Source organism: Trichoderma gamsii (genome assembly GCF_001481775.2).
Source record: "Trichoderma gamsii strain T6085 chromosome Unknown Scaffold_1.2, whole genome shotgun sequence".
Taxonomy (NCBI): domain Eukaryota; kingdom Fungi; phylum Ascomycota; class Sordariomycetes; order Hypocreales; family Hypocreaceae; genus Trichoderma; species Trichoderma gamsii.
This window is the reverse complement of record NW_020171338.1, coordinates 1,267,032-1,284,713: the sequence shown is the minus strand read 5'-3', so window position 1 is coordinate 1,284,713 and position 17,682 is coordinate 1,267,032. Positions and strand designations below refer to the sequence as shown.

Genomic DNA, 17,682 nt, shown 5'->3' with positions numbered 1-17,682 from the left:
GCCATGACTTTAATAACAATACCTAGCATTAGATGCAACAGAATTAAAGTACATTAATCTTGTTAGTCTTGCTGTTCTTAACTACCACGTTATCTGGTGATTCCTTATAGATGCTCTTTCTTGATCATGCGTAGCGAGGTCCTCAAAAAATATAGCACTAACTATAATAGAATTAAAGTAGATTAATCTTATCAATCTTGTTAGCTTTATATAGCTATGTATGTCGTATCGTAATCATCTCCATTAGTCATAATCCCATTATATATGCTTCTTCTTGCGCAGTGCACAAATCTCTGCCATGCAGTCGATGGAGAGCAAGTCGTGGCTGATTTGCTTTGCGTTTCTCCCAATCATCAAGTCGTCAACTAGTTGGTACAAGTAAGAAATGGTAGTTTCTTTAGATGAACTCCTTCCCAAAGGGTTTCCGCCAAAAGACTCCCAGTAGCTAGTCTGTAAATCTTCAATCACGTATAAGCCGCCCGGCTTGATGGCTTTCCAGAGAAGCTCCAGGGAAGTCATCTGCTGGTCCATTGTGTGTCCGCCATCATCTATTATTATATCAAAAAGCCCGTCTGTGGTTGCTTCTGTGGAAAACTTTGCGAGGAAGAGAGTGTCTGCCTGATCGCCGACGAAGACGTGTGCGTTGGGGGTTTTGTCTTGGTATTTTTGGGCGCACTGTCCATCGTACTCGATAAAGTAGAGATTTACGTGGGGAAAATATTCGAGCCAAGTGTAATAGGACGCTCCGGGGCCATAGTCCTGTGTGTACCATGTAGTTAGAGGTTGTCCATCTGATAAAGTAGGACCCGCGATTACCATGTTGCAGCCAAGCCCAATCTCCAAGACCTTCAACTGGTCGTCTCGAATCGCCGACAGATACTTGTCGTACATGAATTGGTACTGATGAGTAGTGACTTTGTCTGTGCCATATTTGCGCGCAATCTGTTCGAAGTCTGGGCGTCCGGCTGCAGTTTCATTGCCAAAGCTGCTTTCTTGATGAGTGGGATTGGCGATAACAGAAAACGCACCAAAGAAACGATACGCACCGATGAGACGTCAGGTTCTCTTGGATGCTGTCTGCCGTTACACTGCCCCACTGGTGGAATACCGCATAGAAAAAGAGAGAGGCAGACGCAACAAAAGCCAGATAGAGGGTCCGATTGCCTGTCATTGTGACGTCGAGCTGTGATGATCTTCCTCTGGCGATCTTCAGATGGTGTGGAGAAAGGCAGTGGAAGGCTCCGGTGATGACTGATTCAATGGTTAGACCACCACATGTCGTACTGGACTGGATGAAGCCATCATGTAGGTGGCTACAGTGATACCGAGAGCCCTATGTTGAATGTGCGCTGCGGTCCAGCCGAGAGGGCAGGTGCAACTTGTCTATACGCCTGCGGACGCTGCTGCCGTATGCCGGGAACGATAAGACACCAGACACTTGCACAACACGGCAACAATAACCGGGCTAAAATACTGGTAGTAGTAGAGAAGAGCGTACATCATACCGCTTGCTGTGGTATTTGGCAATTGTGATATTAGCATGTACCTCCGCACAAGCTTGGCTCTTTCCTCTCGAGTGCCTGTCTACATCGGCAAGTGAGTTTGGAGTCACTTCAAACAAGCAACCACGTTTTCAGGTCTACCTACCGGATCCACCTCTACAAATTGCAATTGCTACCTTTCATTAGAACATTAGAATTACCATCCATCACCTACTACTCTATCTTTTACTTGCTTGTACGTGCTAATCTTCTACCGTGCCCATCCATATATCAGTCATAAAGTCTAATTTGGGCGTGCCGCACCCCGTCGTCTCCCCCACACAAACCCTCTTTTTTCTTTAATTTCTGTTGCCCCTTTTCTTAAACAGGTCCGTCTCAGACCCGAAAAATGGATTTGGCTGGAACGGCGTCAGAACGTGCGGATCCGATTGCAGTTCGCCATCATACGGCCGCTGGCGATCATCTCCCACCGGAGGCGCTACTTTGATCTCTCCACGATATATTTCAATCACAGATATGACGGGCAGAACTAGCAGCAGCATCGACAGAAGCTGACCAAAGCTCCAATCCTTCTCTCCCTCGTCGCTTAGTTTGACTGACGGATGTCCAAAAGCTTGAGACAGCAAAATCACCCGTACCGCCGCCCCAATGGCAACGGCCGTCATGAGGATCCACCCCACGATTTGTACGATTTTATAGAATCTCTGCTTCCGGCTATGCAGATACCATGTTGCGAGGACAAAGATGATTACGTTTCCCGCCATTGCCGCGATGGTGCCCACATAAGATAAACCAGCATTGGATGGAGCCTTCTCTCCGTCAACTTTCCAGACGCAGGCAACGGGCAGAGTCGACTTGTCTAGCCCTTTGGAGACGGTCTGGAGGACAAACACCCCAGAAACTGACGATAGTGCCAAGTTGACGAACATGAGGAACTGTCTCAGCCATCTCAGAACCCAGTCACGGCGGTAGTCTCGAACTAGTGCCAGAAGTGTTGTATTGTGCGTTGCCATGGACAGGAGGGACAGCATCCATATCAGGAAGAAATGATACGGGACAAGGGAGTTCATCTTGGCTAGACCAACACCTGCGAAGCCATTTGTTCATTAGCGTCGTGCCACCTGGAGATATCCGGGGTCGTTCGAGCCGCTTACTCTGTATGCCGATCCCTTGCATGATCTGTGAGTCGCTGTATCCGTTGAGTAACTTTCGCCTGGTTGTTGAGTTCTTCCCTTTAAAGTCCACAAGAATAACACTCGCTGATAAGATGATGGCCAGCAGGGCTGTGATCATGAAAGAAAGGAGAATCTATGCATCATAGTCAATAGGGTGCCCGACGATGGCAGAGCCGTGGTGTTCTCTCTCGACCTTCTGCCGCGAGTGCCGGTCAACATACTCCTTGTCCTGCGACCCCCGAATCACTGGGGGTGGATTCAGGTGCAGACGTGCAGTTCAGTGTCCCCATATTTGAAGATTGTGAGATTACGCTTTGTCAAGCAATGCGATCATGAAATGAAGATTGTGGAACGAAACAATTACGAGCAATGTCAAATTAGAAGGGAAAAAAGAAACACAGTCGCCAGCTGATGCCAGTCTACTTTAAGAAGCAATTTGCATATGAGGACTTGGCGTGGTGGGGAGCTCTCATTACACCCAATCTGTTCGTATGACATCTACAGTAGCATCTGACGATGGACTAGACTGGGCGGCTCACCTTGAAACGCGGGAGGGTGTTTGGGCTGCTAGAGCCGCCCGTCATTGACTGGCCAGGATTTTTCGCATCTGCCACAGTGGCTATCAGTACCCTGCGCTTCGACATTGCTGGGCGACAAAACTGCTTGGCTGCCGCTGCTAAGCCATACAGCATGAGGACAGGATTCAGGAATTCGCCAGGATCTGCTGTTGTTCTGCTAATCTTAGAGCTTAGAGGGAAAAGCTTAGGTGATGATCATCACTAACCACCTTGACCAAGTTTGGAGGAGTACGGTCCCATGGCCTGCCGCCATAGAACCCCGGCAGTTGGGCAAAATGAGTTCCACTGCGCACTGAAAAAAGAGGCACGCCTTGCAACCTTGCAGCTCAGCAACCTAGTCTGTCTACCCAATTTGGCATCAGTCACAATTGAGTTTGCTTTTTGTACTTCTAAGCTGCAGCACGCTTAGATAGCGCCTACAGGGTACTCTACGAATTATAAGCACTGGTGGTTGGAGATATTAGTATCATCGATACGAATCACATGAGGTGAACTTCGCTCTCTACCGTGTCAGCCCACGCGACCAGCTTGCTTATTAGCTCCTTCAAAAATATAACGAAAAATGACGACCGGGGGTCAAGAGGGGAAAACGAGAGCGATGGGCTTTGCTGATCGGCCATTCGAGAATGTTAACATTGACACGTTCGAGGCTACAACATACATTTAGGTACAAGTACCTATTATTGCTGTCGCACCACAACGGCCCTTTATGAGATTTGACTCGACTTGAGCACTGCAATCGGCCCCAAGCAGGATATTAGCCCTGTATCTTGTCTTCAAAGGGGAAAGAAGGGGAAGAGAAGTTCATGAGCCGTGGCTGTGTCCTCCCTTGCCTTGTCTTGCGGCAACCCCGTTGTTTTTTTTCCTGACTTTCGCCCCCAGCTGTCGGGATAGACTTGCGGCGGCCGACCTCTGATAAAAACTCCACTCATGCGCCCCTACGGAGACAATTAACCAATGCGATGCCAGCTTTATAGATGCCTATGGCTGCAGGGATACTGACTTGGGGAAAAAAACAAGTTGAAACTTTTGTGATAGAAGCATGGGGCACTTCGTAACTGCACAGCACGCCGTTGCCACCATCTCATCTCAACAACAGACGGCGCAGTTCCGCCAAGTACAGACTTATTGCTGAGGCACCTGAGACATGGCAGCACATTGCCCCGTTACCGGCTGACTGGATCAATAGGAAGCGCATGCCATGTATCAAGTACCTCTGGTATAATGAGTGCAACGCTGCCTATGCTCAATTAGACTCTCGCCTCTCAGCCGAGCTCATTGGGAGATCTCTAGCGCTAGTCGCCCGTAATAACGATCGACGCGCGAGATGCCCTGTCTGTCAGGCTGCGTGCGTTCTTCTTGTCAAGGGATAGGGTCTTGTCCCCTATCTTCATCAAGGCAAGCCTAGCGCTAGGGATACCTGGATGATCCACGCAACTATGAACCGCTCGGACTGAGGCCCAGCTGCTTGGATCGGTCAAAAATGCTTGTCACCAGCGGACATGTCGGACGATAGCCATTGTCGACAAGACGGGCGGCCGACGCCGTTAAGCTAGGACGACAGCAGCCCTGCCTGGCCACCGCGCTGGCCGCGATAGCAATGGCAAAACAGCGCCGTTTGCTGCCATCGAAGTGACCCCTTTGAGACCTGGAGAGCCGCAAGTGGATCGTGAGTGCGCTAAACAGCGGCCGTCGCCAACAATACCGAGCGCAGGTGCGAGTACAGTAGTGGCAAGTGGGCCGTGGACGTTGACCTGCGTTCAATCCTATGCTCCCCGGTAAGTAAGCTTCAAGTGCATCTAACGCCACCGCAACAGCAGCAGCAGCAGATTCGAGAGTCAAAGCGTTTAATTTGCGAGGCTACCAACACCGTACAGTATACCTATAGTAGTCCATATACTACTAAGTAGTACTTGTAGTAGTAGCAGCTACTATCTACTACTATGACTGTGTACTTTGTGGTGCTGTTGCTCGACGTTTCAGCTGAAATGTCGCTGGTTAGCCACGCACGAGGATCGCACATGGCTTATAGGCCCTTGCTCATCAAAACATGCTCCCCATGTGGTTCACCCGGCCGGACGGTTCACTGTTAGGCCTCTGAGACTCTAATTTTGCACACATGACCCAAGAGCTTGATGGGATTTCAAGGCCGGGGAAGTGGCCCGGCGAGCGGTGCACCGGAACTGAGTAGCATTTCATGGCCCGCGCTCCCCATCTGGCAACGGCGCTTTTTTTCGCGAGTGTTGGTTGGTGGATAGCTCAGAGATAAACTGGAAATGTCTAAGAGTTGGAGCTGGCCAATGCGGAAAAGTGGCCAGCAGTAGCATCATCTTCATACCCAACCCCACATATGAGGTGATGCTATATTGCCTCCCCCCTTGCCTTTGTCTGCCAACTCTGCGAGTGCCGGCGAGCTACCGTAAGGTATCCTTGCAGATTTGCCAAGCTACGGGATCTGTCAGTCGGCGACTGTCTGATTCTCATACCCCCTCTAGCGAGTTAGCTAACCATACTGCCGGTCCCATGTCAGTGGATTTGCGAGGAGAGGGGGCCTTGGGGGCGTTCACTCCTGCTGGCTGAGAATCTCGCTCGGCCGCAGACGGTGGCAGTGAGTAGGAGGAAATGTCTGTACGGACAGATTGATATTGCGTTCCCACTGGTGGAGCGCTCTCTCTACGAGCACCTGCTTCGTTTCCATTGCCATGTTTTCTCGAAATGGCCCACCACCCATATTCGAGGCGATTATGTCTCAGCCTGTACGGAGCAGATGAAACCTGGCCAACGACGGTTGTGAGGAAAGGTTGCTTGTACTTGTATGCAATCCTAACATGTGGGCTCATGCTTGGGATACCACTTTGGGTACATACATCTGAGCCAGCCCTTGTCCTCGCATCCACACCCCCCCTCTCTTCCTGTTATGCCACCTTTGCGGCGGCGCTTCCCGTAGTCAAGTGCTTGTTATTAGATTGATCTAGGATAATTAGCCAGGAGCAGCACTTGGGCGCCCTGGGGTTGCAAGCTTTATATCTCTCTGCATGCCTTGTCTTGCATGATATTATCGAGATCAAATCTTGTCGACAAGTCTCTTCTAGTCCGCCATGATCGTCCTTCCGAGGCCTACTATGCTTCCGAATCTGGGAGCTCCTAGTGCTCACAGCACAAATATCGAGTCTTCTGGCTCACGATTCGTCCACCACTATCATCCTTACCGCAACCCTCAACACCATCAAAGTCAACCTCACAACAGCCGCCATCATCAACACCAACCTCAAATGGGCCATCTGCAACAGCAACAGCATCGGCGTCAGCTCAGCCATCCACATCCACACCCACACCGACATGACAGTCCTCCTCGACGGCAAGAGCAGCAACTGCAGCAACAACCACAGCAACAGCAGTATCATTCCCCGCAACCTCAGCAAGCCCTTCACCATCGGCAGCACTCACGAACCATGCCGTCGTCCCTGATCGAGCGTCTGCCGCCAGATGTCCAAAAGACTGTCTTCTCGTACCTTGACTACGAAGCCCTCATCCATCTATCCACCATGAATCGATACTTTCATCGGGTTCTAGATCCCCAGAGGATGGCCGACCCGGCAGACAAAGCACAGTTCATCATGAGAGCGGCAAAGGACTTCCCCCAGCATCGCCCGAGCGAGAAGGGGCATGACTACAAGCCAGGGAACTTTGAGTGCTACGTTTGCTTCCGTGTGCGATCGCCAGAGCATTTTGACATGCTGCAGCCCCAGTCCGTCTACGTCGATATCCACGGTCAAATCGTCCGTGACCGAGAGCCTGACACGCGGTCGGATAGGCTCATCATGCTTCGACGATTTTGTATCTCGTGCGGCGTGGACACGGGCATCCATGCTCCGTTCGACTGTCTCACTACACGGACGGGGCGCGATCTTTGGGTCTGCAGGTGCAGGAAAGTGTGGTCCAAGCCGCTCTGTCTTCGGTGTCCTGACTGCCAAGGAGACTGTCCTCTCCGGCCAAGAAGGAAGCTGGGTGTTGATCGCCCATGATTGCGTGCTTGTTTGGTTGGAAAACAATACTATATTGTTTGTGTGTTATTTGGAGGTTGATGCATCAAATCGGATCGGAACTGGGAAAGAGTGTGGACAAACTCTTGGGACGAGATATATAATTACGGCCGTTTGGTAGAATCGGGTGAATCGAGGGGTGGAAGGGTTACACGGGGAACTTTGGGGCACAAGGGGGAGTTATGCATTGCTGGCGTTTCTGGGGGCTTATACAAGGTACACGAATACTAGCATGAGATTGGCATTTACATTAATACAAAGGCAGTAGCTGCTGTCAAGGAATGGGTTCCATCATATCTTCTCCATGCTTTTTACGTGGGAGTAGTAGAAGATATTGTTAAAGTAATGTCTCTACAATCCCACTCTATTTCTCAGCTCTACGCTTTCAGTTATTGCATTCATCATTGTTTTTACGCTCTTTACTAGTTTGAATGTCTTGAACCAAACTTCGCAATTGAATATACCAACTATTTTCATCCCTGATACTACCTTCTCTCTCGTGACCAATATTCCCATTGCTGCCACCGTGATCTGATAAGATTTCCAGGTTAGCAACGCCACCAATGGCCATGATGCGACGTAACTCCCATAGAGCTGTGGAAACTCGAAACTTGGAGCGTGTGTAGGGTCGTTTGCACTAAGAACAAACGTTTGCTCTGTCTCGACTGGTAGACCGCTGCTCATCCTGCTCTTTGCATCCATTCATCTGTATTGGCAACCTGTAAACTGGTTGGAGGACCAAAGTCGTGGTGTTTTAGCCTGTGGATTTGAACAACAGCATATCCGCCATCGGTTTTTCGCAATCGCTTCAAAGATGCCATTTCCTCATTGTTATGGTACCAATGTAGTTTGGTATTCAGACGGATTATAGTTTGAAGAGACTCGAGGGTATTTGTCTGCTCTATGATGCGTCGCCAAATATGGGCCATAGCGTTACAAACATATCTTGGAGTCACGAGAAGTACGATTGGTATGCGGCTTGAAGAAAGAAACTATAATCTGCGCCTAGACCTGATGGAAGCATGGGAATGTCATATCTAGAGCTTGAAATGGGCCGTAGCTCCTCTTTTATTTAATTCACGAGTAATTGTGGTATTGGCTTGGTGGATAAAAAGGTTTATAAGGGGGAGAAGGAGTTGTCGAGAGGAGGAGCGAACATACTCCAATGCCATCTTCAGCGAAATACTGATGAGACCTAAAGACAAAAATGATGGTGAATTGTCATTAGCTTCAGCCAAGCATTGTACCTTGTGAAAAACTTGCTTCAACTAGGTGATTGGGGCGACCATGACAATGCCGAGTACTACGACAACTACTAGGCTATCCCAAGCTTCGTCGGGCTGACAACTCAACTCTTCAAAGATGCGAAGCCTACCATTCAGGTTTTGAGGTATACTCAGTCACCGGCTCTGATATTGTTGTGAAAACCCCGAAAATGTTTTGTGGATCTTGCGGCTTTTCTCATGGACCGGCCAATGGCTCGTTTCTCTGTCCTCATGCATTGAAGTCTCTAGTGAGGAAAGTAGATGGGTTGATTGAAGTTTGTAGGGTAGACGAAGCAGGCAGAGTAAATGAGCAGCCTGTCATGCTAACTATTCATGTATTGAGCTTGGCGGAGCAGCACAAGAAAGCCACTAAAAAGATAGGAAGAATGAACAGCAGCAGCATTCAAGCAAAAAGAACAATTAATTTGATCTAAACAAACTATCGCTCGTAAACGTGTACAACCATGAATACAGAGAGACGTAAGCTGTCGCTTGGTCGATGCTGGGCTGACTTCTCCAGTTCTCTTCCTGATAACTTCTGCCAGGTCTATCGGCGCTGTCTCAGCTGTTGCCATCTTGATTGCTCTCTTCATTGGCTTCGTCGTCTAGGAACAAAGGAAATGAGATGTGCAATATAGGTGAGTCGGTTGCATCACGAGGGAGCCAGAGCGGCATCTTGGCTCTGACCACTTCATCATACCATCCTGGAGATTGGTCAGCGCCGATTCGACATAGCACCCTGGAGAAGAACTTCGTACGCGCGGCCTTTTCTAAGAAGTGATTGTACCTGTGGGTTAGCTTTCTCTTCTCGGCCGGTAGGTTATGAGCATATCTATAATGGTATCTTATGCCGCCTTTTCCGTGACGGCGGCGGTAATCCTAGAGAGAACTTAGTATTGATGCACAAAGGACCATGACTGAGCTCAACTTACAACTACAAACGGACAAATGTCGTTATTGTCATCCCGGATTCGACAGAAAATCTCTCCAGGCAAGAGGATCACTTCGCCATTCTTCCGGAGCGCGTCAGCACTTGAGCTTTTGCGTGCAAAATGGTAGTATGCCATGACTTACTTCATTGAATTGAACATGGGGCAAAAGTAGCTCAAGTCGATTCACAGGCTGGCCAGATGCTCCCAACTCCAGGTAGCGTCTTAGGCTATCATTAAACAAGCGCTGAGCCTGACCGTGTCTTCGGGCCATGATGAAGTGATGGATATGCCACTCTGATGATAAAGCGATATAACTTTTCAAAGTACGTGTCTGGAAATTGTATGGTAAGGTAGAGATTTGTAGCAGAAACAAAAGAAGAGCGCGTTGCCCTGCGATCCATTTTACAGTGCCTTCCTGATTGTCGTCCATGCGCACCAGAGTTTAAATGCTTTGACAATACACAAGCACACATGGCCAAAACAGAAGGTTTGAAGATTCAGTAGAAGGCTCAAACAGCGTTCGCTCTCGTAGCAGCGAGTAACTGCGATTTGTTCAGCCCGGCACGTAGCTACTGGGCTTGAGCCTGTCTGCAACTTGAACGAGCGTCATGAACGAGGTGCAAACACTGTCGTGTTCTTGCCCTTGCATGTATCCCAAACGGTCGGACTTCTTTCTCGACTGAGTCAAGAGACTCACAGTAGCGATGTATATCCCCGTTTCTCAAACTACCATTGGGCAGCGGCTTGGGACGATGAGTTGCTGCGAGAAACCTCGCCTGCGAACTTGGAGAAGGAGGGACGCCCGGATCGCCCATTGCATACTATGTGGATGTAGAATCTAAAGCCATCAAGCGCAAACAAGAGAGATCAAACGCTTGATGCGCAGTGCTGAAAATGCAAGGGGCGAACCATGTCTAGTTGAATGAGACTCTTGGCTTTGGATAAAGCTGTAGTGAAAGGTTGTAGAAACTGGCCGTGAGGAAACATTACCATGTGAACTGTTAAATCAGCGCTGTATATATTCATGTGCAAGATGTAGCTGAGATTTTCACATTCAATTATTATCATATCGACATCGCAATCTGTTCCATACGGCACCAGTGCTGTATGTGTGGTGATCCGCGGCGCAATTTGCCTTGGCCATGGCGCAGTTGACATGGTATCAACACCATGGATAGCTTTCAAATGGTTACTCATTATATTCCATCACTGGCTACAATGAGCCTCTATTGAGCTCTGCCAACAGAAGAAAAAGTGCTCGCGGCCTTGTACATCTACCTATATTCAGCCTCCGCGTGCTTACACGATCTGCCAAGCTACAACTACACTTTGAGCATCCAACGTTGACGGCTCCACAGGCTTTGGGGGGGAAAAAACTACATTAGATACGAAAAAGAAAAAAAGATGTTATTTTCTCCCAGAATCAGTGGCAAGGTTTCATTGATTCGATTCGCTTGGTAGCTCAAATTAATAACCAAATAATTCTCCGCAAAAGCAGCGTTGCCAGGTCCAGGATGCTTAATGCCCACACACCCACATGCATGCTTGTTTTCTCCAATGACGTGAGCTCCACAACAGCCACTGAAAACTGCTGACAGCGTCCTACTCAAAAGTTTAAGTCATGATTCATGTTGAAACGATACTAAAAAAGGGCAAAAAATGTGCCATTACGAGGAGTCGAACCTCGGTCTTCAGTGGTTTGTAGTAATACCACAAACTGATGTCTTAACCGTTGGACCATAATAGCTAGCACTTGTCTTGATACTAAGCCCCAAGAAAATTGACTTTATAAATGTACAGCGCCAACTGCTTTGGTACAAAGTTGCTTTAATTCAGTTGAAATCGTGACCAAGATACAGGATTTTCAACTTGAGTAATGCCATTCTATTAACAGAATAAGTGCACATACTTACGATGTTGTTGAAGTAATTCGTTTCTACATAGAGCCGCCATTGATGCCCGCTAGATGACCACCGTTGATAAGACGACTCAAGCAGTGAGCCCTCTCTGAATATTGATTGGCAAACGCTACTGTAACAAGACTATAGAACTATCTTGGATAAATCCTATAAGTACCACAAAAAAAAAACGAGTTTAGACGGCTGATCTAGAAAAGTAAGATATTCGCTCTATGAACCTCCGCTAGGACTGAAGTAGCAGCAGAAAGTCGATGGCCGCTTTAGCGTCATGTAGTTCCCTCAATCCGGCAACTATAGTGTAAGTGCGATCGCTCTCTACCCCTCCATCACAACTTATTTAGAAGATGGTCGAGATCACAATCTCTCAAACACTATTCATCAATTCATAATGATTCGCTGTATTTTGACTACGGTGCTGCTTACAGCTCCTGTGAGCGTCTACGCCCATCAATTCGCCGCGTATGGCGGTAACCAGATTCCCTTCTGGGCTCATACCGACGCTGCCGTTGACGAGATTGACTTGTCGACATACGATTTCTCGGGCACAGGCACCTACGCACATGTTCCATATGAAAACTGCTTTGTGGATGACGGCTCTTCGAAATCGTTTGATATTGCAATTCTGGGTGCGCCATTCGATACTGTTCGTAGATGCCTCGTTCAAACTATCTCTCGATGTTGTCTCAGACTAATTGCTTGAACCTAGGCCGTTACTGCAAGGCCGGGAGCCAGATTTGGACCCAATGCTATTAGAAAAGCAAGTCAGAGGAAGGCATATGGATATAGCATCTACACGGGTGAGAAATCTTATCAAGAAGTCGTGTCTGCATAATCTACTTACTATTAACAACTAGGTCGTGATCCTGTCCATGACTGGGCTCGTATTGTTGACTGTTTTGATGCCCCATTAACATGGCTTGACAACCGTGCAGCACTCAAGACGCTTGATCAGGCTCACAGGCTCATCTCTGGACGATCAACGGCTCACCCCGATGAATCAACCATTCCAAGAATTATAACCCTAGGAGGAGACCATACAACGACTCTTTCGGCGTTGCGTTCCACACATAAGCGATGGGGACCGGTTTCAGTGATTCACTTTGACAGTCATATCGGTGAGATCCAGGCTGTTATTGGCAATGAGATATTGGATTGCTAATGTTTCTACAGATACGTGGGATCCAGCTGTTCTGGGTACGAAGTGCCTCCAAGCCATTAGAAAATCTCTACTAACGTTGATATAGGCGGTGGTATATCGGATTATGCGTAAGGTATAGAGTAGCCCTGTTCAATTCGTCTACTAATACTTATCTAGAGGCCTAAACCATGGCACATTTCTACACATTGCTCATGAAGAAGTGGGTTTTATATAACCGTCTTACCGACAATGTTGACATATTTCACAGGGACTCATTCTCAATTCTTCAATCCACGCTGGTATTCGCGCTCCTTTGACCCGTCGAAAAGCGGATATCCGAAACGATATCCGATGCGGATTCGAAATTATTACGGCAAGGGATATTGACACCAACGGAACGCGGGCCATAATTGATAGAATCCGAGAACGAGTTGGTGATACCAATACTTATATCAGCGTTGACATTGACGTATTGGACTTGGCTTTTGCGCCTGGTAGGTCTTCCCACTTACTTGGGATATATGTCTCAACTGTAGACTCCAGTTGCTGATGGAGGGATATGAATGCATAGCAACTGGCACCCCAGAGCCGGGTGGCTGGAGCACTCGCGAGCTGCTCACCATTCTAGCCGGGTTGGAAGGCTTGAACATCATTGGTGGTGATGTAGTGGAGGTAGCACCAGCATATGACGATAACGGCGAGATTACTGCGATTGCGGCTGTTGAAGTTGCTCATGCCATTCTGGAGCTGCTGATTGCAAAGGCGGTCAAGGCACCCGATGACGCATGATGTGTTGTAACACAAGATAGGGGCTAAGTCGTCTATGAATTGTACGCATAGGTGATCCATGTGGATTATCCAGGAGAGATGCGGTTCAAGTACGTGTATATTCGCACCTTTCATCGAAGATATGAGAAATTAGCAAGTAGATCTTGGATCTACTATCTTCCATAGCCTTTTCCACTCCATCTTTTTCTCTACTTGATATCAATGGGATTTTCCATTCAAAGCGGTGTAAAGAGCAATGATAGTCATGCAACTCGCCGTGATATCAGCCCCTGTGCTACCGCGTGATCATGAGGGCAGACACGGACACTGTCGCGTATAAATACTCTTATAGTCTCTTGCTCCTGTTGGGGTTTTCTTTCCCTCTTTTCTTTCTTTCAACCACCCTCGCGAGGTACGTCTCACGACTCGCGATAAGGTGCCGAATATCCATCACCAAGTCTTCCATCCAACCCGAGCTGCCCATATAATGTCAACGGAAAGATGCTAGCTAGGGCCTCGATGTCTGGCGTCGTGTCGGCATCAGTATAGTTATCACATGGTGAGACTTACAATGTTTATTGGTCGACACTTAGTTGCTGATGTGTTGCATCCAGTCATGTTTTATAGATTCGATATGCCCATCAATGGTGCGGCGTGTCCTGAGCGCGTTGACTGCGACACCTGCGGTGCGCATTGTTAGGACTGCCTTTTACAGAGATAATTACGTGACACATAGGAGCAGTAAATACCTTCTGAATCCCGCCAAGTCTGAACAAGCGGGAGCTCACTGACCACTTATTGGTCGTCTAGTAGATGCTCCTGGCTTCTTCATGAAGCAACCTTGGAACTCGGATTTGGAAAGACTGTGCGGCTGGCAACTACGGAGAAGAAGAATAGTTGCAAGGAAAGCCAGGACAGCATCTGGGGTATGTGCGCTTGCATATTCTCACGCCGTTGAGTTGACTGCGATCTACCCATGATCCCAGAGAAGTACATCAGACTTCATCACTGGGTATAGCCAGCAAAAGACTTTTGAACAACGAACAGGAAACAGTCAGCTTGGTCTGGAAACCAAACGAAGAGGCAATCAAGCCCATGTTTCTCTTATACCGGAGAACAGGGTGCATCCAATGCCAAATTGTCGACGGTAGTAAGCACTTGGTTCGGGCGAAAAGGATCGGCTATGAAGCTCCTATTCGGATGTTCTCAGTTTGCTCGGGGGCCATATAAGGCGGGAACGGCATCCATGCCACTCTCTTATCCATCTTGAGCAGATGGATGGGATACTAGATGATATGACAGAAGGTATAGGAGTGCGGCGCAACCTCATCTCTGCGCGGACATCGATGATCCGGACAGCTATGAGATGGGCATGCAGACGATCCAGAATGATTACGGAAAACAAACTTCAATCACACGAACGCAAAGCTCCAAACCAATCAAGCTGCGAATGTATGTTGGCCTTACCAAAGCCCGCCGGCGCAACGAGATTCACCCTACAGCATGGGCCAAATGCTTTCACATGAGTGCTGATCATCTGAGGGCATCTGCCTACCCCCTCTCTTATGCTCCGTCGACAATTCATATGGAATATAGTATGTGTACGCTTTGGACTGCTTGCACAGGAATTACATCGCCAGTGCCGAGACTTTATCCGCCGCTCATCGTGGAACCAGATGAGGTTGGTGACTTTATCGAGCTACCATGGTGAATAGAGGGGCACCTTTGTCCTATTTCAACATACTTTATCAACCGAAGCTAGCTCTCAAGCCAAGTGCCGGCGGTCGTTTGAAGCAAGACATCGTGCCCCCAATAATAGATTGGACGGTTACATTATCAGGCAATGAAATTTGCGGAGCGAAAGCGGCCCATCGAGTCCCTGTATGGAGCGCTTCCACTGGCCCATTGACATTCCGATACTAGCACGGCCATAGGAGCACTGGCTACTTCCAGCCGACTCATTGTGAGCTTCTGAGCGAAGTCGCAAGAGCTGGCCCAGGAGAGGGAGAACGCAGTGGACGCAAATGAAGCGGATTTCTTTGACGGCACGCGTGGCAGTCCGGACGAACAATTGGGGGCTACCCGCCGAAGCCGAGCGCTCAGGTCGGAATACAGATCCATGATGGTGCAAGCATTAAATGAAGCTTCTGGTTATGCTACATCCTCGCAGCCGGGCGCCTCGCATCGCGATTCTAGGGCGTTCGATAAACGATTTGTGGCGCTACAGGATATGAACAGAAAGACGCCTCCTGAGCCCGCCTCGATAAATGCGTGGTTACTAGTCTATTGGGAGCCAAACTCTGGTCTGCGTGGACCGGATACAAGGACTCTAGAGAGAGAGGGAGGGGGGTTTGAGTCAACTGTCAGATGATCACGGCTTCATACAGTTCAAGTGCCCCATGGCTAGCAGTACCTTCAAATGGCTGAGACACATCCGAACAAACGGCAAACTAGCCTTGCTGGGGTTCGTTTGCCTGGATACAAACACTTGTCACCACGTTCCGTTATCACGACATACATCATCTTATGCCTTCGTTATCAACTATAAGCACCTTCCAGCATTCCAATTACTTTCCGACGTTGTTAATCGGATCCGGACGTCACCAATACATCGAGATACGTTGTCTTTCGACCGTCGCCTCCCGAATGGTTTGTTATCTGAAGGGACTTGAACCTCTGCGATTCTGGGTTTCCTCGTCTGAGCCATAGCGAGTTGCACGCCATCGAAGCGCCTCAACTTTAAGGGCAGCTGCAATGATCTGCTCATTAGCCGTTACAACTCGGCTGCTCTATTGCTCTCGCATGGCTTGCAAATCACGATATCTCCCGATGCCCCCAGATCGCCTTGATGAGGCAATGAACACATTGGCGTGAGATACTCATCTCCAAAATGGACTTTATACAAGGTTGTCCATTTATCTGAACGAGACAGATTCATTCTCACTGAGCCTGTTTTGGATTATATTGCCGCAAGACGAAAAAGCAAGGTGACGAGCGATTAAAAGCATCAGAGATTTAGATTGGAAGACTCCGTCAACAGGCGATACGGCGAAGATGACCTATCCTTATAAACCAGTACTCTACCAGTTGATATGCCTTAACTAAGATGTCGTCCGCTCCAACAGATGTCATGGTTCCGACGGCCAGTCCATATCAACTACTATATCGGATGGTATTTGGCAAGACATACACCCCACACGCGCAACAGAAGAATACGGCGCCATAGCAACTGACTTATTACACAACTAAAAACTGGCTATATGAAGCCACAACTATCTAGGCATCATCACCTTGAGACTGGGGCCATTTCTGACCATGGTTGGCAGTTTGCAACACGGCATAGAGAGGGTCAAGTCAAAAGGTGCTCGTGTGCTCGACCAAATGTGGCCATTGGAGAAGAGGACCCCCAACGCCATGGTTTGAAGGACAAAAAGATGCAGAAATGGAGAAGTCTGTCCCTAGAGAATTTTCACATATGGAAAAGAAAAACTGGACGACACACCTAACAGACAAAGGAGTAACGATGGAAGGGACATGGTGTTGACTATAACGGCAAGAAAGCCAGAGGCCTCGGGGAGAAGCACATCTTGTCCGGTGTCCGAGCCCTCTTTGAGTACGCCACAATGGCGAGATACGAGTGGCAGCGACTTACAAAACCGCAACAACCTGAGAAACCTGAAATGTAAGTAAACCAGATTGCCGGGCCGACTGCGTGTTCTGTGTTGTGTCTAACAGAGCTCCTTCATCATGACAGGGTCAATACGGCGCTGGACGAGTCAAGGGCTCAGTCTCGCTCCTTTCGCCGATGACTTCAGTCCTTTCACCGACCACGTTCAACCAACCATAGCCGAACCTCGACCCCTCCCGACTCAGGCCGAACCGGTCACCGCTGCCGTCGAGACTGCCCCCGTTCTCCTTGACGAGGGCACTCAAACTGGGCCCATCGCTACAATCAGCGAGGACCAGCTCCAGAAACGCGTTGATGAATTGATCGAAAAGCGTTTCATGGCGCTCGTTGAAGAGCATGGAATATTGCTGAGGGAGGATGAATATGTGGTGCGCAGGGAAAAGGGAGATGAAATGGAATAACCGGTTATGGGAATACCTTTGGAGGAAGTGGAATGACTGGGTCTAGCTAGTTGGAACCTAGCTTCATCATCATCACAATACTACACTTTGTTCTGTTTCATTGTGCATCTTCAATAGTAATAAGGGCGAGCAGCATCCTGAATTGCCTTCGCTTGCTCGCGACTAAAACAGCAGCCAAGGCCCCCATTTTGGTAAACCAAGAGACGTTTCCTGAGCAGCGCGTACAGAAAGTTTTCCTGGCAGGCCCCCGACCAAGTTTGAGCAACTCAAACC

At 48.6% G+C, this 17,682-nt stretch overlaps 6 protein-coding genes across 6 annotated transcripts; 3 read left to right on the top strand and 3 right to left on the bottom strand.

The window, feature by feature from the left end:
• Positions 1–258: 258 nt before the first annotated feature.
• On the bottom strand, positions 259–1,171 carry TGAM01_v200388 (hard-surface induced protein 5; the record flags this gene model as incomplete). Its single annotated transcript, XM_024548550.1, has 3 exons — positions 259–759; positions 817–985; positions 1,047–1,171. 3 exons carry the CDS (start codon positions 1,169–1,171, stop codon positions 259–261), a joined length of 795 nt encoding a protein of 264 aa, XP_024406765.1.
• Positions 1,172–1,840: 669 nt separating this feature from the next.
• TGAM01_v200387 (hypothetical protein) lies at positions 1,841–2,967 on the bottom strand (the record flags this gene model as incomplete). The annotated part of the gene is made up of 3 exons (XM_024548549.1): positions 1,841–2,589; positions 2,657–2,810; positions 2,899–2,967. The coding sequence occupies 3 exons, from the start codon at positions 2,965–2,967 to the stop codon at positions 1,841–1,843; spliced, it is 972 nt and encodes a 323-aa protein (XP_024406764.1).
• Positions 2,968–6,353: 3,386 nt separating this feature from the next.
• TGAM01_v200386 (hypothetical protein) lies at positions 6,354–7,280 on the top strand (the record flags this gene model as incomplete). The annotated part of the gene is made up of 1 exon (XM_018803135.1): positions 6,354–7,280. One exon carries the CDS (start codon positions 6,354–6,356, stop codon positions 7,278–7,280), a length of 927 nt encoding a protein of 308 aa, XP_018663541.1.
• A 1,844-nt stretch (positions 7,281–9,124) lies between these two features.
• TGAM01_v200385 (hypothetical protein) lies at positions 9,125–9,766 on the bottom strand (the record flags this gene model as incomplete). The annotated part of the gene is made up of 4 exons (XM_024548548.1): positions 9,125–9,267; positions 9,322–9,442; positions 9,496–9,576; positions 9,638–9,766. 4 exons carry the CDS (start codon positions 9,764–9,766, stop codon positions 9,125–9,127), a joined length of 474 nt encoding a protein of 157 aa, XP_024406763.1.
• Positions 9,767–11,802: 2,036 nt separating this feature from the next.
• TGAM01_v200384 (proclavaminate amidinohydrolase) lies at positions 11,803–13,341 on the top strand (the record flags this gene model as incomplete). The annotated part of the gene is made up of 8 exons (XM_018803136.1): positions 11,803–12,057; positions 12,121–12,211; positions 12,269–12,529; positions 12,585–12,608; positions 12,659–12,680; positions 12,730–12,772; positions 12,821–13,046; positions 13,124–13,341. The coding sequence occupies 8 exons, from the start codon at positions 11,803–11,805 to the stop codon at positions 13,339–13,341; spliced, it is 1,140 nt and encodes a 379-aa protein (XP_018663542.1).
• A 3,602-nt stretch (positions 13,342–16,943) lies between these two features.
• On the top strand, positions 16,944–17,409 carry TGAM01_v200383 (hypothetical protein; the record flags this gene model as incomplete). The annotated part of the gene is made up of 2 exons (XM_024548547.1): positions 16,944–17,002; positions 17,136–17,409. The coding sequence occupies 2 exons, from the start codon at positions 16,944–16,946 to the stop codon at positions 17,407–17,409; spliced, it is 333 nt and encodes a 110-aa protein (XP_024406762.1).
• Positions 17,410–17,682: the final 273 nt, after the last annotated feature.